Source organism: Anabas testudineus, chromosome 4 (genome assembly GCF_900324465.2).
Source record: "Anabas testudineus chromosome 4, fAnaTes1.2, whole genome shotgun sequence".
Taxonomy (NCBI): domain Eukaryota; kingdom Metazoa; phylum Chordata; class Actinopteri; order Anabantiformes; family Anabantidae; genus Anabas; species Anabas testudineus.
The window spans coordinates 10,457,061-10,481,667 of NC_046613.1; the positions used below are offsets into that span (position 1 = coordinate 10,457,061).

Here is a 24,607-nt window from a genome sequence, read left to right on the forward strand (position 1 = left end):
TAAATTTTATATTTTTTTTTAAAGAAAGTAATTTTCCGGCAGACATGTTTCTAAAAACAGTGGGAAGACACCCACACAAAATCAGTTGAGTCAACAAGACCTAGATTTGTAATTGGAAAATTCACAGTTTCTCAGACTAAAGCAGCGGTGGAAGAAGAAGTCGTCATTTAAGTAAGTAAATACTTTAATACTGGGTTACAAATGCAAGTTCTCCATTCAGAAGTCCTTTTAAATTACAGGAGGGGTGTGAGCAAAGCATATTACAGTAAAGTATTAACATGTAGCAGCATTTTTTTTTTAAATAAATCAGATTGTTTAAAGTAAAAAGTAACGTGTCAGATATGTGTGGATATATATCAAAATGTATAGGCGGGACACTAAGCTCAAGCAACTCATCTTACACGAGTAAACGTGCTCAACTTTATTATTTTTGCACCACTGGGTGAAGGAGTGGGGTTCACAGATGGAGCGATGACACCGCGTAACGCGCTCCGTCCTCCCCGCATTTCCTCACACCGTCTTCCGCTGCGTGTTAGACGTGAGGACAGAGCAGCTCTCTGTGCTTGGTCGCTGTCGTTGCTGCTGGGATCAGAAAAATAAGACTTCGGGTTCGGCAGTGATTGGTGAGCTGAGCTGAGCTGCTGCTGCTGCTGCTGCTGCTGCTGGGGGGGGCACTCCTCAGCAAGATGGCTGCATTGCTGCGCGCAATAGTGGCATCCTGGTGAAATGACGCAAGCCACAGTTTAGGTCCAGGCTCTCAGCTCTCCAGTCTCCATAGCGCAGATCCCGCCCGACACACAGCCGGAAGACCGACCGGCGATCGCCCCCTCCCCAGTGGACCGAGCCGAACCGGTTCATCTGAGTAAGTAACAGCGTGAATTACTTCTTAAACGTGTCCCAGAGGTGTCATTTGTCCCCCCCCCTCCGGTGCAAACCACGCTCCTGTCTGTGGTTTCTTTCTCTCTTTTGTTGTTGTTTCCTGAGTGTACCCTGATCACCCGGCGCTCTCCTTCCTGCACACTGGGCTTCGGGGTTTTGTCCGCGTTTCGCTGCTGGTGATACACAGGAGATAGTTTGATCTTCGTCTTCTTTATTTGTTTATTTATTTATTTATTGGCGTTCAAACGCAGCACAGACGTGTGTGTGTGTGTGTGTGTGTGTGTGTGTGCGTGTGTGTGTCTGCGCTCGGCTCGGCTCGCCTTTGGACATTTTCAAATGTTTCCACACGTCCTGGTTGGCTGTGCCACCCCCCACCAACACCACCACCACCACCACCCCCCTGATCCGCTGCTGCTGCTGCTGCTGTGAGGCCGTTTGGTTTTGGAGAAACACTCAACAGAAGGAAGAGGGGATCTGGGCTGGCAGGGGCTACAGGCCGTTAACCTTTGTGGAAATGAAACTATGTAAACACACGGAGACCGTTTGCGCTCCCTCTGCCTCCCCCTGTGGGGAACAAAGCGCCCTGTGTCTCCGTGTAGCGCAGCTGGACACAGCTGTTGAGCCGAGCTGTAGCTCAGGCTCCAGGACAGGACAGACGGGGGGTCAACACCAACACCAACACCACCACCAACACCACTGCTGCTGCTGCACAACCCGTTCTGCGTTTGTCCTCTGTTGACCACTCATCATTACCAGCAGGCTTTTTTGGGGCTGGGAAGTGGTGATTGTGCTTATTGCTGCTGTAGCAGTGTCAATGCCTCAGAGGTAAAGCAGAAGCATGCTGGAGAATATCAGGAAAGTCACGACAGCCACAATTAGATTTGATATACAGGCTCATTTGCAGCTCATTAGTTAAAACTTAGCCCGGGTCTATCTCATTTGTATCCTTCCCCTTTTCCACAGATGCTATAATACACACATCGCCAAAGCCGCTCAGTGAGTTCGCAGATGCCTTAAATGTGCTATGTGGCCAGTAGCTACTGTAGATTTCTATATGTGACCAACACAAGGGCATTTCCTCCATTTGGTGACTGTGCAGCACCCTGGTGTGAAAGTAGGTTGGTGTGGCCAGTATTACAGATCACAGCCTCCTGTCACCAGCGGCTTACATCAGGGTTATATAGGTTGTAATCAAGTGCCAGCAATCCTGTGAGTGGATGTCGCAAGTCCCCCCCGCCCCCCGCCCCTCTTGATTTATCTGACTGTCTTCATTTATCTGCCTCCATCTGCCTTTTGCTCCCACCCTCCCTTCACTTGTTTATAGTGGTGTGTGTGTGTGTGTGTGTGTGTGTGTGTGTGTGTGTGTGTGTGTGTGTTTATGCTCACATATGGCTTCTGGTTCCGGTGGCTAGCAGAAGAGACTGAAACACAACAGTCTCCCTCCTCCTCACTCCTTCTTTTTCCTCTCTGACTCCCTGTCTCTATTTTCAAGGCAAGAGGACACATTCTTCGTCCTCCTCCCTTCTTCCTTGTCCTCTCACTCAGCATCATTTCACCCCCTCGCACACCTCGAGCCGGTCCAGCTAAAGCTACAGCAGCAGGCTGGGTGATCATTAGGCCTCCAGTTTAGGTCATGATCCAACACCTGTGATGTCACCGTGTGAGGAGGTGGAGTGTTTCCATAGTTACCAGGATGTCTTCTCGTTACCAGTCATGGGAACTCCGTCCCATGACTGTCTCTTACCCAGTTTGTGTTTGCCTTGTGTATGTTGTGCTCTCTCGGGCAGTGCCGAGTGCTGTCAGGTGTGATGAGGTGGTCTGTATTGCAGTGCGGAAAGCACAAGGCCAGCACAACCCGATCCCTCTGGCTTCTGTGTGTCTTTCAGTTTGACTGAGGGGGCTTTCCACTTGATGGTTTTCTCTAACCCGACTGATGAGAGCCGAAATGGTAAATGTTGCAGCTCGAATCCCCGAATGCACTTGCACGGTTTATGTGCTTTGTTATTTTTGAGCTCTGCTTGTGTTTATATGTGTCTGCATTGCAGTCGACGTGCAGAACGGTGGATGTGGGCTATTTCTGCCATCAGTCTCTCTTCTGACTGCTCGCCTTTTTGAGTCAGCAGGGGTTGACTGTGCAGCCTGCATGCGCCTTTTGTGTGCTTGCGTCCGCCACATGATGAAGCAGCATTTCTCCGTGCCCCTCACCGTGTTTACAGGACAGTTTGTGTTCAGAGTCCGTTTGGGATGGGACACGGATACAGTGTCCAGTACTGATTTGACTTGGCATATTTTTTTCTTATCTCTTATTCTCACTGCTCTGCTGAGTGTGTGAATCTCTGCACAGTGTTTTCCCATCAGACTCAGTGCATCTGTTTCTCATCCCCATTGTAGATACAATGGTCTGATAGGATCCCTGCAAGCCTTCATAACTCCACCACTGGACTGAAGTGAGGAAAAGACATTCAGAGTCCAACAACACTAATAATTAAGTTGCTAAAGAGACTGCATTTCATAAGCTGGAACTAGTGAGTATTCAGCAACATAGCCTCGAAATGTTTGTGTCATTGAATCAACTAGTATCGTAGTTGTTTTACTCAGCTATTGGTAATTCACCTAAAAAGATGAATAGGAAAGCAATTTCAAGACAGAATCAATGTTTAAAGTAATTATTTAGTAATAAAATCACAAATGTCGAAGCTTATTGATTCATTGACAAATTGTCTTCGCTTCAATTTTCTATTCTAATGAATAAATCGTCAAGCGTTTGGTGCCTTTAAATACGTAAAGGTGGTGCACCAACTCATACAGACCTCCACCATAAACAAAAAAACACTAAATTGTATTACATTTTAGTAAGGATTCACTAAAATGAAGTGTTGCTCATGTTCAGAAAAAGATGAGCCACTCTTTCACACAATAGATGTTGTGGTTGTAAAGTGAAGCTGACGTGTTACAGTAGGATCTGGGCGGCTGACCAGCTGGGGAAAATAATTCCTGGGGAAAACCCAGTTTCTGATAATAAATGTAACCTAATGTCACCTAACACAAATACCAACAGCGTAATTATTATATAACCTGTCATTCGTTTCTTGGCCAGCTGATTAAAAACTGTTGAAGGGTCTATTGACTGAAAGGTTTTCTTGCCGTAGCTTGTGCGTCACCGTGCAGGATAACAGACGAGGAAAAAAGGAACCAAAAAAAAAAAAAAAAAACCTGGTTTGCTTGTGAAAGAATAAGACCGTGCATATATCACACCAGCCGTGTTGAGACATGAAACGCAGGCTCATCTGCAGCTTGTTGGTAAATTGCTCGAACAGACAGACATTTTCAATGTGTTCCATTCAGACTCGCATCTGAGCACAGCTTTGCCAGCCATCCTGCAGCATGCCCGCCAATTACGCATAGATTGATATTTATTTATTTTCTTCAGCTGTGGTAGTTTTTTTTTTAATGAATATTAATGCTGGGTTTCTTTTTATTTTTGCCAGTTGCGGGCTGGTTTGTCAGCAATTGAGACGGATTTGGATGGAGAAAACATAAACACGTTTGACCTTGTGTGGTGGCGGCTGTGTTGGAGTGCGCTCGCTCCGTCGGCCGTGTGCAGTTGTCTGTTGGTAAATGTGATGAACAAGCACTTGCTCACACATTAAACTTGAATTCATAAAAGTATTGATAGTCAGGACACAAAACCACAATGTGCGCATCAGCTTCTTATGTAGATATGCAATCAACACATAGCAACAGTTCTTTCACTTGAAGAAATGCAGCCAATATAGACACAAACCACAGACCACTGTGGACCAGCGTTAACTCCAAAAATACACTTACGTCAAAGACATCTTAACTCTCTCAGCAGAGGTTAGACAAATAACTTTGCAAAGTGTGTGTCAGAAGAGATGCTCTCTTCACTCGCCAGTAACCTCAGGCTTTGACTTGCTTTTACCTCAGTCACAACTGGAAGCAGCAGAACAGAGAACTGAAGGGGGGAAAGAAAATGGCCATGACTACTTGCTTTTTAGCTCTTTCAGGGAATCTGTCTCACCCTTGAAACCTCAGTGGCACAATTGTCCCCTATTCAGAGGCCTGAGAGAAGACATTTTATTCTCTGGACTAGCATGGATTCAGTGGAACAATCTGGTTTTGTATGGTTTGGTGCTGTCTGTATGTTTCCCAATATATCCCGGAGTGCAATTAGACTACTGCACATGTCTATGAGGTTAGACTGCTAATGCCAATCTGAAAAGTTCCAGCTCGCTCCTGATTCCACTCCTTCGCTTTGACCTTTTCTAAATTTGTCTTTCTTGGTTTCTCCTTGGGCTACGGTTGAGAAACGAGATGCTACGAGTCACACAGACGTCTCGATTTCAACTCAGCTGTTTTTTATGAGCTTGGAGTAAAAACATAGATCTCTTGCCAAAGTATGTATGTAGCAGCCTGTTTAAAACCTGCTCTTGCTCTTTTCCAGCACATGCCTTAGCAATGCGCAGTGTGTCTCTTATTGTCAGTCACAGGGTCAGGCTGGAGAACAGAGGAGCTCCTGTATCTACCTTCTCCGCTCTCCCCCACCCCTCAGTTTCCATGTCCATCCCTCCCTCCATGACCACTTGTCAACCTCATTACAAGAGTGAGAAAGAGGAAAGAGCTGGTGCTCACACAACAGCAGACATTGACAGAGAGAATGGAGACGTACAACACACCACTTAGGAGAAACCTTTACTGTCCACCAGTCTGTGCTTATTGGCACGATTTCCCAGGCTTGTCAGACTGATGGAGTGCTTAAACTGGGACAAGAGGAGAGGTGCAGCATTTGCTGCCTGGCTAGAGTAAATATTATGGCGCGTTGGCCCAGGAGTTGTGCTGAAGCCCTGCTCTGTCACAGAGAGCCGCCTCTCGCGAAGACACACTTGACACACTGCAGCACACAAAACTGTGATTCTCCATCGGCGTGTGGTGACGGCCTTTTAGATATTACAGTGTGTTAGTAGCCAGCGGGAGGTACTTGCTGTGGCATTGTGTTTGGGTGATGTAACAGTAGATACAGTGTCAGATGTCATAGATTGAACTGGATAAATCATACTTTACCTCACTTTAGTGCCTCTGATTGCTGAGTGACATGTGAAAATCAGATATAGAGGACTGTGCAGTTTTAATATGCAGTGAGAGATAGGGGAAATGTCGTTATAATCCATTTATAGGTAAAGTAGCCACACAGTAATTTATGAACAAATAAAAAAGAGAGAGAGACACACCTAAAATATAATCGTCCCACTCATTGATTTACAGCATTGCCTGAAATGTCCTAACACACTGAGACCTATCAAATGGATATTATCTCTGATGTTATCTCCGTATTACAGTTAAGGCGGTCTATACGATCACATTTACAATTTTCTATCAATTTGCCAACCAGCTTAGTCACTTCAGTTTAACACAGAGCAGTGCAGAGCCTCATCTCAGCATTTAGTCGTGCAGTACGAGTCTCCCCGAGGCTTCGACTGTGGCTGAAGTCATCATTTCCCCTCCCAGGCTTTCAAATTACTTTTATTACTAGGATGTTGAATCACAGTTCCACAGTAGCCTTATGATGATAGCTGATATGCACAGAAGAAAACCACACAAAAAATGACCTGACACACGCCTCCCAAATCTTCCTTCTAGTATTTTTCTGTCTTTCGCTTTTGCTCAGCCAGTTTTTCAGGCTTTGTGGTTGCTCGTTCTGCCTCTGGCACAACTCTGTATTTGAGAAACCTTCACGCTGCACAGTGCTTAGCCTGTGTTTATGCAAGCCTGTACACTCACATCTCTCTCCACAGCCCTTTTTGAGTTCCTCCTTTGACAAACTGACTTGCATAGGAGGCTTATTTGCAACAACCGAGGTGTAGGTCACATCCTACCTCCAGGTATGCAGGCATGGGCAAGCCCCTGTGTGTGCCAAGTATTCATTTTCAGGGCTTGAGTATTTGCCATGTGTCAAGGATGCCTCTTGGCCTCAACTTGCATTTAATTAGAGTTGTTGCAGAAATTCTTCTTATTATTTTGATGTATTTTATTATCGCTTATGGGGAGTAATGCTTACAGGAGGCTCTGTGCCAAATCGGATACAAGTTCAGCTTGAGATGATGCTGCTAGTTGACATCAGGGCATTATTTATATCGGTGTATTGAGTTTCTATTTTGCTTTGGCAATTCTGCCCTTGGTAAATTTTAAGCATGTGGAGTGACGCGCATTCATCCTGAGGTTGTTGTGTGTCAGTTTGTATTAAGAACTCTTATCCTCTTTAGACATTGGATACTCATCAGATCATGTTGGCTCAGCTTGTGCGTGTGTGTGATGGCAGGAGCAAGAGAGGTGGTGGACGTGACGGTCTTAGCTGACTCGCCAGACTAAGCGTGTCCCATTGACACACTTCAGAGTCTGTAGGAGTAGGCGAGCTCCAGATGTCCTGTGGGTGAAATCAACACTGAGCGGTGCCACGCCGTGGTCTTGCATGTGCCACTGAGCGGCTCGCCTGGGTAGAGTTCAGAACTAACTCTGCGTTTGCGCTGATCTAACTGTACAGTGAAACGTGAAAAGATAGTAAGAGCATGTATCAGAGCGTGCATTTATGTGATGTATCAAAATGTATATTCCTGATGAATCTCAGCCTTTTAGTGCTTGTGATCCCATTATAGGAAACTGCATTTTGGTGCGTGTCTCAGATGTGCATTTGACACAATATAATTATAAAAGAATTTCATTTTGTAAGCTTGAATAGAAAACAGGATTTCATATTTTGATTTTGATATTTGAACCATGAGTAATAACAACTTGCACAATGCACCACACGGACTCTTTGACTGGAGTCCTTGAATGTCAGCACAACATATTTTTGTGTCATTAAAACATTCCTGTATTCTCTGCCTTTTTTGCTGACCTCACTGTTATTTATTTATAGACATATTTGGCTTTGTATTAGTCGACCCCAGTAGCTGTAGCTTGTGCGTATAACCCAAGTAACAGCGGCTTGGCTAACAGATTCACACAGCCTAGCATTATCCCTGCACACAACAATGGCTCTGGGACTGCTGCGGTCTATTTTTAGCCTGCTCCTACTCACAATTTGATGTTTCAATACACAGAAATCAAAGCCCTTCAAACAGATGCTGCCCACACACTGGAGACCCTCTCTCTCTCTATCAACTCTATCAACACTGCTACACATGTCTCAATACACTTGCTTGATTCACTTCAGTTGATTCAGAGTCTCTGTGCTTTACTAATCTAATAGTCACTTCAGTTCCCCACTAACAGCCCAGAGTTGAGAGAGAGAGACTCGGCCGTTCCCTCGCTCTCTCTCCCTCTCTCTCCATCGTTTTCTGTCTCTGTCGCTCTCTCTGGTTCTTGCCTCAGCGTGCCGTGAACATGCAACCCTGCAGCAGCTCTTCTGGGTGCACACCTCTTCCTCCTCGCCGCAGAATCCTCATTTAAGCGACTCTGTCAAGAGACAGATTATACTGGATGAGATTATTTTTGAACCACTGCCACAAGTGTCTATTTGCGACGTCGTGCATGAGACTGCATTAAGACTTGCCGGCTGTGCGTGTCTGTGGGACTTGATGTGGGTGTGCGAGACATAAATGAGTTGTTCTGCAGCAGTAGTAGAGGAGTCCCAGGCTGCCTGGAACAGGCTGATAAGGTGCTCACTAGACCAGGCCTCATACTCAGGCCACAGGTGACACACACACACACTTTCAAAGCTATTGTGCGGTGTGTGTGTCTTGATTGTCCCGAGGGACAGATCCCCCTCACCTGTGGGTCTTTTGGGAAATTTATAAGCTCTGCTCAAGCTCCAGAGATTACTCTTGTATTACCTGGAGAGCCATTACAGAGATTCATATACACAGTCCCTCATCCTGCTGAATATACACATACTTCACACGCTTATAGCTTTAAACCAGAGCCTTTTGTTTGTAATTTTACTATTGATTAAAGCATTTTACTCATCACATGGCTGTCAGGGTTTGAAAAACATCTTACTTGAACAAATACCTACCTAACAGAATGTGAGACTAAGATCAGTTTCCTTGTACTGGCATACCTCCACTGCCTCTGTGAGTGACAAGCTAATAGAGGACTTTACAAGTGCTGTTGTGGTAACGTTACTATAAACAAGTTGCATTTTGAAAAGCAACCATTGTGTGAAATCATGCTGCATCCTCACATTACTGAGTTAATGGCATTATTTTCCATTTCATGCTTTAGTTTCCACCCATATGTGATAACTAAGAGAAAAACAGTTACCAAGTTTATTGATTGGACCTACACCAACGTGCCAGGCCAATAAATGGACTTCTATCAGATTATCACCAACATACAGGTAATTAAAGCTGAAGCAATTAGTCAATTAATCAATTAGCGGAAAATTAGCAGGGTTGTTAATAATCAAACATTCTTACCATTTGCAGATGTCTTTGTTATAAATGACTGTAAACTAAAGTTTTGAGACAAATTAAATTAGACATTTGAAGACATCACTATCAGCTCAGCAAAAATGGGAATCAATCGATGCAAAAATGCCGACATAAAATGTAGGTGAACTGACGACAACATTGTTAGTTGCAGCCCCTGATCTAATATTAATTATTTTCATTTCAAGTTCAAATAGTTGGTCAAGTTTTAATAAAACGTTACAGCCTTAACTCACCAAGTTAATTGCTGATATCTGGGGATGTGAAGTCTAACGGGACAAATAACAGTCAGTCGACAGTCAGACAGGTTGTAAACAAGCCTACAGTTGAGACAGATGATGTTATCTTAACCACCACAGGAGAAGGTAAAACTGAAAGTAGGTGTACTTGAATTATCTGTACTGATTGTACTGAAATGTCTCGGCTATCTTGTTATTACTGATTTAGAAATTAAGGCCAAACTTGCGATACAACCCGAGTTTGACTAAACTGGAACTGAACAAGATACAGCACTGTCACAGCCGTCCAGACAGGGAAGTTACACACTGTACCACGTACACCTGGCACTCTGTGTTGTGTCCAGAGAGAAGGAGGCTGGTTGACCGCAGCCTAAACACAGGAGTAAATATTGGCCTCCTGTCAAGTTCAAACACTCAGAGGATCACTGAAGGAGGGAGGAGGTAGAGGCGGCTCTCTTTTGAAGCTCTCATCGTCCTCTGGCCTCTTTCTATCCCACCTATTACACAGCCCTTTCCTTCAACCCTGCCTCCCTCCGTCTCCACCCACCTTCTTCCCTAACCTTTCTGTGTTTTTCACCTTCTTCATTCTCCGACCACAGATTTTTGGTGCTGGCTGATCATTGGCTCCCTCCGTGTCCATACTTGTAGCAGATGGGCTCTGTCAATAACGGCGTATGGCGTGTGTGTGTGTGTGGCACGAACACGCTCCATATGTAATCATCTATAATGTAACGTGTCTGGCAGTTTATGTGATTGACTGATGTTCACAGCTTCGTCTCAGCTGTGCTGCTGAATAGGAAGGTTTCACTTTCTTCTGTTTGTTAGTAAATTGTATTCCTGATCTCATGATGTTTGGTTTAAGGGCCGACTTGGGCTGACACATCATAAGTAAACTCGCAGAAAAGGAATCGTGAATTGTTCCGAAGCTGCACTAATAAGTATTTTTAGATTAACAATGGCTTAAATGATTGATGGTGATGTGGAAACGCCGGCCAGATACTTTCCTAAGGGGGTTGAGCAGAGCAAAACAAAGCTGCAGTGAGAGTGAATGTTACTCATATATTCATCAGGTGACTGGTTATGTTGTTGCGTACCTGTTGGATGTACACCTTGGCGATTGTTTGCTAACATGCCAGCGGCGTCAGCTGTTTAAAGTGACAACATGTTAGTGTTGTATTTTTACAGCTGGTTCTGCTGACCCCAAGCAGAAAAAAAAAACAGCACCACTTTAAACCAGGTCGTGTTATTTATTTAACCACAGCCCCGCCCTACGACCCACCTCCCCACATACTGTATGTAATGATAGTGGTTATGTGCAGCCCAGAAAAACAAAAGAAAAATCACAAGGCTGAAGAAAAAAATCAGCACTTTTCATATGTGCTCATTTCACTTCCTTATGACCCATCTTATATCTGAGAGCGTGTACACGTGTCAGACACTATTGTGAAATTGGAGGAAGTAATGTAGTTTAGCTGCCTCAAAGTCACACGCTGAGGTCAAACTATATTTTTCTAAAGGGATCAAACACCAGTACAGCTGTTGCAAACGACTGTTGCATTGCACGCTGAACATCGATTGGCCCAGTTTGTTTGGAATGAAAAAGAAGAGGAAGAGGTGAGTTAGCGTGACTGACGGCCACAGTAGCTGAACAAACAGCGCAGCACTTTTGGGAAGTGATACCTGTAAAGTGCGTCGTAAAAACAGAAGCAGGGGGGTCAATTGCTTTATTGCGTTTGCCATGAATGTGAAACGTCTTCTCTTTGTTCTTGGCCAGGTGAGAGTGCGATGAGGAGAGGTTTCAGAGTGTGAGGCCATGGGCTGCACCTCAGCCAAGCAGGTGTCGGCCGTGCCCAACGATGAGGAGGGACGCGGCAAGGCCTACAGCAACGGAGACCTCTTCACCGGTCAGTTTGCGCACACACACACACACACACACACACACACTGGGATGTCAATAAAAGCTTCACAGCCCTATTTCACCCGGTTAATTGTTTAGCGAAGACCCATTGCCCCCGTCTGCCCTCACAACATATTCTCTTCATTATAGCTCAAAGTCCTCTGGCAGAGAGTGAAGTTCTCCATTTCAGGCAATAACTGTCAACACTGTAGGTTTTTACAGGTCATCCTTGTTGACAGTTCATGTAGGAGAGAGGAAGTAACCAGTTAGTGTTGACCACAATACTTTATTATTTTATTTCTTTGGCTCTTGAGAGAGAGAGAGAAACGAAGAGGAGTGAGAAACGGGAAGGACTGTGGTTGAGATTGTACAGTTGTATTTACAGGGGCACCTGAAGTTCATTTACCACATCACTAAGATGTGTATTACTCAGCCCATGTTGGTGGTTCAGTTCCTGGCTTAGGTGTCCTTGAGCAAGGCACTGACCCCAGTTACATAGGTCACTTTGAACAAACGTCATGTACTTTTATACAACTCGGCTGATGAATGCAGAACATAACAAACAAATAAATCAGTAACGAACGTGGTTGCTTGTACTTTAATTGCAGCCAAGAGACGAGGGACACAAATGCAAATGAAAGCCAGAGAACGAGTGAGATGATGGTTGGTTGAGGGATTAATAGCGATTAAGAATTAGGAGCAACACTCTGGTATAACTACATGCGGGCGGATGGACGTGACAGATGACAATCCACAGGAGGCTCTCTCTCTCTTTCTCTCTCTTTCTCTTTCTCTCTCTCTCTCTGTCTCTCTCTCACCCTTCTTCAGCCTCTCACCCTCTTTCCGTGACCTCTCTTGACTTGCTGCTCTTTCTGGTCCCTTCTCCTCTCTCTCCACCACCCTTCATCCGTCATCCCTCCAACCACCCCACCCACCCCTACTCTGATCTCTGCGCTCTCATGTCTTTTGTCCCTCCTTGTCTTTTAAGGAGCAACAGAACGAGACGGGGGAGAGAGATAGAGGGAGAGAAGGGGGGGTTTGAGCTGGGAGAAGCTAAGCGTTTTTCCTTGATAGAGGAAGGGAGAGTGACGTGCGTTGACGCTGCTGCTCGTCTGTTCCTCTCTCTCTCTCTCTCTCTCCTCAACATCTCTGTCTCGTTCTGATCGCCCGTTCTCTTCCCCTGCTTAAGGCCTCATTCTTCCTTTCCCTTCCCTCTTTTTCTCTATTTTAGGTCTGTGTGCTTTCCTCCCTCCCTCCCTCCCTCCTCCCCCTCTTCCTGCCTTCATCTCCCAGTGTTTCTTCTCTCCAGCTCTTTTCCTCTCTTTCTCTGGCACAACACGAGGTCAGAATCTTGCGTCCTTTCACCTCCCATCCTCATTCGCCCCTCTTCCTTCCATCCGCGTTTCAACCGTTTGACAGTCGCTCAACATCACTTGGTTAAAAGGGGAATCCACAGTGGCGGTGGCTTGGCCACAATACTGTTTAAATGTGCCTGTGAGTTTGTGCGTGGGGGTGAAAAGTGTCCTGGACAGTTTGGATTAGAGTTATTTCGGGCCACAACCCCATTCTTTAACCCCTTAATCTTAATTTCATCTACTGTTCTCTTCGTTTCTTCTTCTGACTTCTCTCTGCAGTCACTGTCACACGCTGTGTAGTCGCTCTTTCCCACTTAACTGGCCGCCCTTTCCAACCTTAGTCAAACTGGTTCGCACAGCGCATCCGGTCGACTTCTCATCATCGAAGAGGAAAAGACCGGCTGGTTCTGGTCGTCCTTGCTCGCGTATTTACCCCCTGCAGACTGTGTGTGAGCGTGTGTGCGTGTATTTGTGTTCATGTACATTTTTGTTTGTATGTGGCATATTAGTGTGTTTAGTTAGACAGCTTTTGCTCACACTGATCCGCCTCCAACAGATTGTCTGCCAGTCAGTCTGTTTTCGTGTGTGTGTGTGTGTGTGTGTGTGTGTCCCAGTTATTCTGGCTGCCCATTCTGTCAGACTCCTGCCAGTAACCCTTACCCCCACCTCTGGCTCAGGCTCTCTCTCACACAATAACCGGAAAAAGGCTGAGCTCCATTACACAAACACCGAAGTACGAAAAGGGAAAATAGCAACACTCTCCACAACATCATGCTATTGATGTCTGCAATAATTACAGTTGCAGGAGATTGGAGTGAAGATAGAGTAAGCGGCAGTATATGTACAGTATATGATTGTGTATGTGGCATCCTCACGTGTTTGTATAACATGGTATTGTGCAGAATTCACTGTTTGTTTTAGCAGTCGTGTTGTTTTGAGGCCTCGCAGCAGCTGAGTTGTTAGCGGGCAGTTGACTGGATTTGATATTACTTTTCCGTTTCTTAAATTTGCTTTGTCTGTACAGAAACATGAAAATAGTTTCAGGATGGAGTAAGAATGTTTTCCTGACTCTAACTTGTATTTTTGTTGTATCAGGCGTCTGTGAAATGAGCAACAGTAGACAGCACTACTCTCAGGGATTACTCAAAAGGGATTATTTTATTAAAACATTCAATGAAATGCCGGCACTTCAATCATGCTGAGCATTGTTTATCAGACTGCCGAATCGTGGCTCAGTCCTTGGAAGTATTGTCACATACACAGTTAGAAGAAGAGTTCCAGAGAGCAGCCTGCTAACTTTTTATGTCGACACATTTCACAGAAACCTGTCTTCTTGTTGTTCTGGGAACACCAAATGTAAATGAAAAACCAGACTCACAACAAACACACTTTCTGTGTACAGTGTGTAGAGAGAAAACATTTCCTCTTTAGGGTAATACATAGAAGTAGAGAAGCAGGCTTGTGTGACTCAAAGGTCACTGGTTCAGTATGGTAGCAGGAAGTCAAAGAGCAGCTCTGCTCAAGCCACATCACTACTGCTGAAGTGCTCTTTAACAAGGTGCTCGGCTGCTACGGTGGTTGGTCTGTGGTAGCACTGCACGCAGCTTCAGGTGTGACCGCGTCTCTGGAAAAACAACATTCATGGTCACTGGAGATAAATACAATATTCATGAGAAGCACCAAGTGTAAGAAGGTGATTGGAAAGAGAGGCTGAATCTAAGAACAAACTATATATAAACTATATATATATATACACGTGTCCGTACCAACACACACACAGGACATGCACATACTGCTACATATATAGTCAAGTACATATGCATGCATAATTAAATAGCTATGTGATTATGCTGTGGCACGTTATGCAGCCAGAAATGCATGTTAACGTGTTTTTAATTCCCTAACGTAAGTGGGTGCACTTTAATAAGAATCCATCATTTACCCACTGTGTTCTGCTCATATAGGAATTGTCTTTCTTCTCCTCATAAACAGGTGAAAGTGGTTTGTTGTCCCTGTTGTGTGATTTGCGTGTGCGAAATAGTGAGAAACTTCTCTGAAATGTGTTGTCACTATAGTTTATTGAACTTTTCTTGTCCTGTACACACGCACCCAGATGATTGCACAGTCGAAACAGGCCAACATCACAGAGCAGACGCTTCGTAATAAAGCAGGAACTGTGTGTAACAACAGTCGAACGTATTGATTATTAATTGGTTCTCTCGGATTTATGTGGCATTTAGACCATAACGTGATCTGTATGTGTTTTTGTGTAGGTAATGCATGATTTAATTTATCTTGAATTGGAAAAGATGGTGAAAGATTTGGTAATATTGGATCAGTAGCAACAGAAAGAGTCAGTCTCAGAGCGTTAGCAGCCATCTACGTGTAATTTCTGCATTGTCACATTCAGTAATTGTTTTCAAAATGCGTTTTCTGCACAGCCTGTTCTTGCTTTTCATCATTTCATCCCTGTTAGCAAAAGGCGTGACGTTTAGTTCTGTTCAGAGTCATGCACAGTATTTTTATATGTCTTTTTAATGGATCCCCAATTGATGAGTAAGAATGCGTAAATGCTCGTATACAGTGTGTGTGTGTGTGTGTGTGTGTGTGTGTGTGTGTGTTCGATTTGAGACTTTGTGTTCAGGTGTAGATATCATGGGCAGGCTGGTGATGGCCTTGAGCCAGAATCGCAGAAAAGGGAGGACACACAGTGGGAAGGACAGAGTGACATAGCCACAGGACAGACACGCCAGCCTGAGCTGTGAGAGCAGACACACACACACACACACAACCAAAGAAGGCTATTTAAATGACTCGCACCCATACAAACACTACACTTGAATGAAATGACAAACGCACTGACTCAAAGACGCAAATAGAAATGTTTTTGCACACACACAGACGCACTCCCATGTCAGTACCTTTAAGGTCAACGCGGAGCTCAGGTCTCTAATCAGGGATGAGAAAGATGTCCACATCACAAAATCACAGCTTCTCAAAATAGTTCTTCCCTTTCATCTTCCTCTGTCTCTCTGCAACGGTACTCCTCCTCCTCTCCCAAAGCGAGCCGTGACGAAACACCCTTGTCATTTCCCTTGACAATGACTGCCGCACACACGTACTACAGTCACACAGCGTGACCAGTTTCTGCTTCTATTTGAAATGAAGCAAAGTGTGTGATGTGATGAGTCTTGATTGGTCTAAGCTGGGTCACTTTGATCTTTCTATAGCCTTCACATTAAGCTTGGTGACTGTCCTGTAACAGTCAGTCAGGCTGCAGCTCGCTCAGATTTACAAATTACATGTTTCTTAATTGCTGCTTGAAAATGTCCATTTAGATTTATTTACGGCGTCCCGTCACTAAATTAAGTCTCCACCTCGAGGTACACATTAAATAGCTTGAAATGTACGTGGATTGACCCTTTAATATGCTGGCGAGCAGAGGAAATGGCTCTTAATTCTGTTTCCTGCTGCAGCACGGGATGTGCTGCCTGTTTACAGAGCCAATCTGAGCTTGGGGAGCCTGTGTAGTGTTATAAAACCATTTGTGTGTGCGTGCGCGCGCGCGCCGGCACGTTCAGACAGGAGCTGCTTTGCTCTGACTCGTTTACATTCCTGAAACAAACAGCAGAAAAGTAGCTGGCATTTGTTTCTCTCCTCTTTGTCTTAATCTCTGCCAGGTCTCTCCCCCCCCCCCTTTCCTTTCACAAATAATTTCGGATCAGAATCGTTTATGTGACAAGTGAAGCCCATGTTTGGCTGCGCGGTGACTCTTATGTAAGGTGTGGAAACGCAGGTGATCGCACGCACGCACACAGAGGAACAAACACACGTTCAAAAACCACGCAGGTGATCCAGGTGCTGGGGGCATCGCGAAGCAGCGGAGAGGGGGCGAACTCTTCAGCTGGGTACAAAGTGGGACAGACAGACACACGGATATATGGAGAGACAGACACCTGATAGACTGAGGACAAAATGCTGTGGAGCGTGTGTGTGGAAGAGATAAAGGGTGAGAAGTGGGCGTATCAGCTGCTGCTTTATCAGGTAGATGTACAACAACCAGGTGCTCAGCAGAAATACCAGTGTGATCGTATCACTCTGCTTGAGGTTAGGTGGGGTGTGGTCTTACATAAAGGTGCTCAGATAGAGATTTAAGACTTCGTACCTCAGAGTGAGCACCATTGGGGCGGTCTTGTTGTTTGGATCCTTCCTGGTGTTTTTTTTTTGTGCAATTAGTGCTGTTTCCAGAATCACTGTCCACGTACTATACAGTGCTCTATAGTTACCTTCCCCTTTTTCATTTGAGTATCTGAAATCACAGCTTCAAAGTGTCAAAACATCTCAGAAACACTCATAAGGCCACAAAGTACTTTCTGTCAGCGTTTCCGCCGTGCGAGGCGTCACTTTTGACAAGACGTCTGTGCACATTCTCACACAGGTCATGGTTTTTCCAGAAGTGCTACTTGAGGACAACTGGACTGGCTTGAAGGTCCTGGAGTGGAAATGCTTCTTCACTGAGACGCAGACATTTAACCTCTGTGGAGTAGTTAACACCTTGAGGCTTAACAGGAGTTCACATGTGGGTCACTGGCCCACCTGGCCACCGTGTGTTGATATTTGACAGATGTTAAAATTGATGCAACAATAAATCTGTCAATGATAATCCAGTGGGTTTTTTATCACATCATTAAAAATTTTTTTATCACAAATGTAATTGCAATTTTAATTCATGCATTAAGGCATACAGTATTATGTCTCACACATATTCTAGTTTTTATATTACTGGGTATTTGACTTATTATAGTGTTGTTTTATGGGATGCAGACAGTATTGCAAAGCGCCTAACCTCGGATCAGTTAGAAAGACATCATTTTCAACAGCGACTCCGGATGCGGGGTTCAGGGAGTGGTCATGGTGCCGTGAAGTCTTGCAGAAGTGCTACCGCTTTTGTTGTCACTGAGCTCGTCTTAACTGTCTAAGCTGTCCATGTGGGCTAGAAGCTGTTCAACTGATCCTTAATTCCTACTAGCTTGTACCTTCTTATCTGTTCTTTCTCTTTCTGTTCTCTCCACCTTGTCTCTCCTGTTTCCTCTGGTGCTTCACACTATTCGTCTTATTTTCTCTTGCTCTTGCTGTCTCTCTGTTGTTGCTTTCTCTTTGCTTAGAGGAGTTTCTGTAGCTCGAGTGGAATTGAGAAGACTAGCGTTCTCATGCTTATACGTCAGCTGTCACGTCCCCTGACTAAGACACTGTGTCAGGCTTTAGTTATCAGATTATCTTGGACAAATTATCAAAATCAATGGAATAATCATTTGTAACTTTGATATTGAATGCAGTGAATGTACGATAAAGCGTACATGACATAGTTCAGTTACTGTAGCCTTTCACATCACATTAACTTGGATGAATGAAGGGAATCTGGTCAGTGTTTCTTTTCTGGGAGACATCTGATAACTGCATGTTGTTTGTTTTCATCCTGCCTCTCTCTCTCTCCCTCCTTTTAATCATGCTTTTCTGTCTCGCCAAACCTCTTTTTCTCCTCAGATGAATACAAGATGAAGGGAGTGGAAGAGGTGAAGTACATGAGAGGGGATGAAAACCGGGTGAACGCACGCAACCAGGAGAACCTGGTGAGAGAGAGACACACACACCAACCCCTGCTCTGACAGCCCATCATCCACACACAGACCTTTTTCCTGACAGTTCACCAACTCAAGTGAACAGGCTGGCGTTTGTGTCCGAAGGCAGCTCCATCAGCCTCACCAGCTCACACACGCACACGTATTGTGCAAAACCTCACACAAACATACAAGGAGCTGCCTCGCACGCAGGTGGAGACAACATGCTGGCGTGTATGGAATGTGGAGGCTGCTTGGTTGACTCCCTCCTGCAAAACCTTGAGGCGGTGAACACTGTAAAGAGTTGTATTGTCACTGGTGCAGTACAAGATATTTGGAAATAACCTGTGTGTCCAATGCTTCTGACTAAATAATGTAAATCATTTAAATGAGCACATTGACAGCCCACACCATATAGAACTGCAAAGTGTGTCACTTTAAAGTGACAGTGTTGAGTAACTCAGGTCAGTCTGCCTGGCGTCCAGGAAACAATAACAATAAGAAACAGAAGCACTGTGACAAATGGTTGAACTATAGTTCAAAAATGAAACTCATCAAAGCAACTGCTTAATGGCTGTTTCCTTGTTCAAAAAGGCCAACAGGGTATTTTGTTCAGTGAGTTGCTGAAAGACCAATACCACATATTTAGCCAGTTAACCTCCAGCACAACCTGTGCATGTGGTCCAACCTGTCTCTGTTTCACACCAACTGTAGGTATCTCCCATCAAAGAGTGCACACTCACAGTTACAGCATTTGTTGGTTGATCATGGCAGGATTACTGCAGGAAAATATACACAAGGTTCACAAACAGTGCGACATGAGCAGTCCTTATGTTTTATTAGACATGCATATGTATGTGCTCTGTGCTGTGCCAACTGGGGCGAGGACGTAATTTGAATATGTAGTTTTAAAGTCACATGTGCTTTCGGTTGTATGGCTGTATAATATTTTTTCTTGTTAGTTTCTTTACTTTTGTTTGACTGTTTTATCAGCTCATAATGAAAGCTAATGGTCTGTGAATATGTGTTTTTAAAGGAGAAGAGTAATGTGCAGTACAGAGGCAAACAGCAGAAAGAGGTCGCTGCAGCAAACATCAAGTCTAAGTAAGTGACCAGCAGTCTGCAAACTATCATGTAAAATATATCATCTATGTCTATGGACTATGAGTTGAACACATAAATTGCAACAGCAACAGTAATAAGTTGTTATAACAACTTTGGATAATCCACAAACCACACTGTACAGTTTTCATAGAGAACACTGTGTCTTTGGTAGAATGTAGTTTCAACTGTTTGATTTATTGTAGCTGTATAATATTGTATTGTGCCTTTAATGTTAATTATGTACATTGTCCTTTAGGATCAGTATGTTGATAATACGTTGTGTGAAGTACGATATAATTGTGTGTGGATTTTGTAGTGCTGCTTCTTGGCCGGCCCTTCAGTGTGTGTGTGTGTGTGTGTGTGTGTGTGTGTGTGTGTGTGTGTGTGTGTGTGTGTGTGTGTGTGTGTGTGTTGATAAGTCTTTGTATATATATGCATATTGGATCCTGGTGGCTGTAAAGTATTTCGCTTTGGGATCAGAGACTGGAATAATACTTGATAAAATAATTGTTCAAATTCCTCTACAGCCTCCCAACTTTAAATTTCTCACACTACGGTTAAGGACTGTGTGTATTTGTGTGTGTGTGTGTGCTCTGTAGGGGGTGTAATGGAAAATTCTCATGATGTATTTGTTGCCTCCCTTCTCCTCCTTGTCGTGAACTTCCTCTCCCCCTCCTTCTTGCTTTTCCATCTCTCTCTCAGTATTCACACGTCAGAGAGCCAGCAGGAATTTTTCAGGATGCTGGATGAGAAGATTGAGAAGGTGAGGGGGGGGGGGGGGCCTGTGTACTGTGTGTGTGTTTAGCATGTTCCTAATGGTTTGGGGAGGGGGGGGGGTGGTACATAAGGGACATGGACTGGATCTCAGAGCATTTAAAGAAACAGCTGGGTCCTAACATTTAAAGAAACAGACGGTACAACAGCATCCATTAGTCCACATTGTCATTCTGCTTACGAGCTCCACATGTGTGAGTGGGATGAACAGGTAATCGCTGCAGTGATGAGCACTTACTATTCTTTGTCTCCCACTTGAAGTACACCAGGCGTTCCTGGCTACAGATGAGCTGAAGTGATATGATAGTGGGTAACAGTTGAATTCGGCTTCATATGATAAACTAAACCAGCATGTATCGGGGAGGTGTTTGATTTTAAAAATACTCGCAGTTAATTATCAGCAAAATACATGTAAAATAAATGGAAATGTGGTGATTATGTAAAATGTGGAAGGGAAATCAGAAACCGTTCCTAGCCACCACAGCAGGCAGCTGTTTTCAGTGAAACCTACCTGCTACGTAAGAATAGCAAACAGACTAATTTAGATACTATTCGCTGATTTAGCAGCTAAACATAAAAACTAACTTTCTAAGATGATTCAATGTGTTATAATCATTCATAATTTGTTGTACCGCCCACAACAGGACAAAAACTTTGCATTTTAAAGGGACAAAACTAATCGATATTTGGATTATTATTACAGTTGGAATCTGTTATTTCATGTTGTTTCTCTAAAATATCTGAATATCGACTGATTTATTTATAGTCGATACATTTCAGCTGCGCAATAACCTGAGAGGAATATTAGATACATTTACTGATTTAGAAGTATAAAGTAGTATAAAATGGAATATAATAAAGGGTGATCTAATACAAAAGGTGTTACGTTGTGTGTTGTTTAAGGTTTAAAGGTGTAAATACACCATACCAGACTTTGTACTTTATTTTCCACCACTGATTTTCAGTGTACTACTGAGGCGGCCTGTGTTTTAAATGATGTGAAGAAAGACAGAGTGTACAGATAAGCTGTCAGACGAGCCCTGGAGAGGAAAGGAAAGGGTTCGCTGGTAAAAGAAACATGACAACGTACAGTAGCCCACCTGTAAGCACTTCACTTCCCCATCCAGCATTTTCTATTCCAGTACTGGAAATAGACAAGTGCTTGTTTAAAAAGTCATTGGAGGAACAGGTGTGTGGGGGTTTAGTGCGTGCAGAGTATGTTGTTACTCAGTATACTTAACTGCAACTAATTAAAGTAGGAAAAAAGGGAAGTTATGCACATCTTATATTCTCTTTAATCCCTCTCTTTGCAGGGGCGAGACTACTGTTCAGAAGAGGAGGAGGAAGATGGGACATAGCACAGAGGCCCCCCAGATTTCACCCCCACAGAGAGCCTCACAGTGTGTGTATGTGTGTGTAAATGCATACTTGTGTGCCTGAGAGAGAAAGAGAGCGCGCTGAACCAGTGTTTTATCAATAGGGCGTTTATGTGACAGGACACTGTATGTGTTTGTATGAGCATGCGTGTGTTTTATGAACATATGGCAAAGATAGTATTTTAATCACAAGTGACAGAGTGGGGGATAAATGAGAGAAATGGAGAGAATGGGATAAAGAAAACTTTCTGCAGAGACTACAGCCTTCCTCTCTTAGCACCTCACCCCTTCAGGCCCTTGAGCGGACAGATGGAGGTGGCGAAGCGATGAAGGGACAGACAGATGAAAGGAGGGAGACATGAAGGCGGACATGATGACGGATGGGCACGCATCGCCACGAACGGGGAGAAGGACTCGCCACAGTCGGGTCAAACAGCGTTATTTCCTCAAGCGTGACAACAGCAGCTCCTCAGCCCTCCATCTGTCCCTCCATATCTGTCCGTCTGTCCCTTCGTGGTCCGATCCTGAATATTTAACCCTTTCACTGGACAAAGAAACTCCCAAATATGATTGTGTGCATGACAGAGAGACACACAAGTCGAGAGGAAAAGAAGCCTAAGGGGGGGAGAAGACGCCGAAGGCAGAGGAGTTATGTAACTAGGATCCACACTGAACTTTTTTGGCCTGCCCACCTACAGCCAGGCTGGACTGGGCCGTAAGGCACTGAGAGAATGGGTGAGGGAGGATGAGGGAAGGTGGAGAAGAAAATGTTGGGATATTTTAATAAGAGAGAGTAGGGAGTGAGCTGGTGATTCAGAAACTCTAAACTCCTCCTGCCTTCTGAAGTCAAGGACCTTTTTCTTTTTTCTTTTTTTTTTTGTTCTGCAGCCACTTGTTCAGTTATTTTTCTCTTTTGTGATGTTTGTTTTACTCTTGGCTTCCTCGGTAATGTATCATCTTCATCAACGTCCTCATCCTCATCACCATCCAACAGCAGGCAGACTAAAGCTGCGTAAATCAGAGTATCTGTGTCTCAACCCAATCCACCCTCCTCCATATACCATGACACCGCAGCAGATCCTAGCCGACGCGCGCGCGCACACACACACACACACACACACACACACACACATGGAGTCTTTTGTTGCACAAATGGTAACACAATCAAACACAGCTCTCGTGTGTCTACGTACAGACGCACACATTGTTGTTTCCCTTTCATTTTCACCAGCAGACTGTCATGTGCATCAATCAGATGTGAAGCTCCTCTGCTTTGTTTCAGTGTTCAGAGGCACACGAACACATTCATACACATTCGGGCACTGAAGCAGCAAAACCGGGCTGAGCTTAAGGGGAGGATGTGTGGTTGCCGTGGAGACACAGACCTGATCACATTATTTTGTTTTCACCTTTACTGGATACTTCCTGTTGTATTATTTTGAATACTTTTTTTCTATTAAAAATAAAAACGCAGAAGCTCTTAATGTGCTCAGCGTATTAATTGGTGCCGCGCATGCACGCGTGCACGTGTCCGTTCCTCTGTGAGCTGAGTAATAGAGTGCCGTCATGCTGACCGTGGACTGAGGAGTGCGACTGTTTTCCTCTGGTCATGGTGCCTAGCAGCATGACTGTGTTATGCCATCTGCTTGTGCAAGTCAGTACTGCAGTCTACTTCCTGTAGTAATACTGTGTGTTTAGTTACAAGCTTTGGGGCCATTTTCAAGTTACAAATGATTTATGCCAAGTCACCACAAAAAAAATATTAATAAATAAATAAAATGAAATGTGCACATATGAAATTATTTCAGCACAGACGTTTTAATTAGATTGGGCTGGGCATCCTCTGAATACAGCACAGAAATGGAGTGCATTAGAGTGAATCATCACTTATTGATTTACTGGGCTTTATGAGCAACTACATGCAAGAAAGTCCACAATATAAAGACAGCAATAAAAAAATATAGCTCTTTTTTTTTTATTGTTGAAACTTCCATTAAACATTGAAGCAAAACAAGTTATAAGGAACTGAATTGTTGTAATCCATCAAAATTGAGATAAGAACGATGTCGATAACAACTCTGCATTGGTTCACAATGACTCCATGATGTGTTTGTATATAAAACCAATCAATATCTGCTCCTATGCTCAGCCTAATGCTCGCCCAGTGGGACATGATGCCATAATGCTTTGTGTGTCAATGGTTTAGATCATCAGCACATTACGGATGGATAATTCAGCAGCCAGACTGTCTCAAACACACGAGACACACAACAACTCCTTTACCTCGTTTGACTCACTTGCAGGGGCACATGAGGTTACAATCAGCAGCCACTGTGCACATCAGCAGCGTTAAACGGTCCCTTTGGGCCAGTGCTCACAGAAACACTCTCCCACACACAAAATAAATGTGTGTTGGAGGTAGACAGAAAGTGAGGAGAGTTGGGAGTGTGAGGAAGAGACGGATGTTGCCCGTTAACCTCAGACAGGAATATGGGCAAGAAAATGTTCTTTCCACCCTGACGTAAGTACCAATAAAGAGCCCACTCCTCCCTGCTTTGTGTGTGTGTGAATGAAATAGAGCCCAAAGTGTGAGAATTTTAGTCGGGTACAACATGTTCTTGGCTGTGATGTGTGATTAAATCCATTTTTTTCTATAGAGCAAATCTGAGCAGCATTCAAATTGAATGAATGTGATTTATTTGTTCAGTCTTAATCTGCATACTAACAGATGGCAGGTTACCAAGTTTTGAATTTTTCTAGGGAGGTGACTCTTTTATTCTTATATGAATTGCATGTTTTGTTTTTGTTGTTTGTACCATGTTAAACATTTCAGTGGCGTAATATAATTTTACTTCGCAACAGGCATGAAAAAAAAGTTCAGGGCCTGCTTCAAATTTAGTTTTGAAAAAAAAAAAAAA

The 24,607-nt window shown here is 44.0% G+C and overlaps 1 protein-coding gene across 4 annotated transcripts; it reads left to right on the plus strand.

The window, feature by feature from the left end:
- The first annotated feature begins 58 nt into the window (after positions 1–58).
- zgc:92140 (DUF4612 domain-containing protein) lies at positions 59–23,173 on the plus strand. Of its 4 annotated transcripts, XM_026345915.2 has the most exons (7): positions 214–862; positions 3,271–3,404; positions 11,340–11,469; positions 18,362–18,447; positions 19,472–19,539; positions 20,242–20,302; positions 21,627–23,173. In XM_026345915.2, the coding sequence occupies exons 3-7, from the start codon at positions 11,379–11,381 to the stop codon at positions 21,669–21,671; spliced, it is 351 nt and encodes a 116-aa protein (XP_026201700.1). In that variant the 5' UTR covers positions 214–862; positions 3,271–3,404; positions 11,340–11,378; the 3' UTR covers positions 21,672–23,173. The 4 variants fall into 4 exon arrangements, with proteins under 4 accessions (XP_026201701.1, XP_026201700.1, XP_026201698.1 ...); XM_026345916.2 differs by lacking the exons at positions 214–862; positions 3,271–3,404 and adding an exon at positions 59–171; XM_026345913.2 differs by lacking the exon at positions 3,271–3,404 and having other exon boundaries at positions 216–862.
- Positions 23,174–24,607: the final 1,434 nt, after the last annotated feature.

Coding starts and splice junctions, on each gene's coding strand:
- zgc:92140 (XM_026345916.2), top strand. CDS start 11,379: ATGGGCTGCACCTCAGCCAAGCAGGTGTCGGCCGTGCCCAACGATGAG. Junction 11,470..18,361: donor CAACGGAGACCTCTTCACCG/GTCAGTTTGCGC, acceptor TTTTCTCCTCAG/ATGAATACAAGATGAAGGGA. Junction 18,448..19,471: donor CACGCAACCAGGAGAACCTG/GTGAGAGAGAGA, acceptor GTGTTTTTAAAG/GAGAAGAGTAATGTGCAGTA.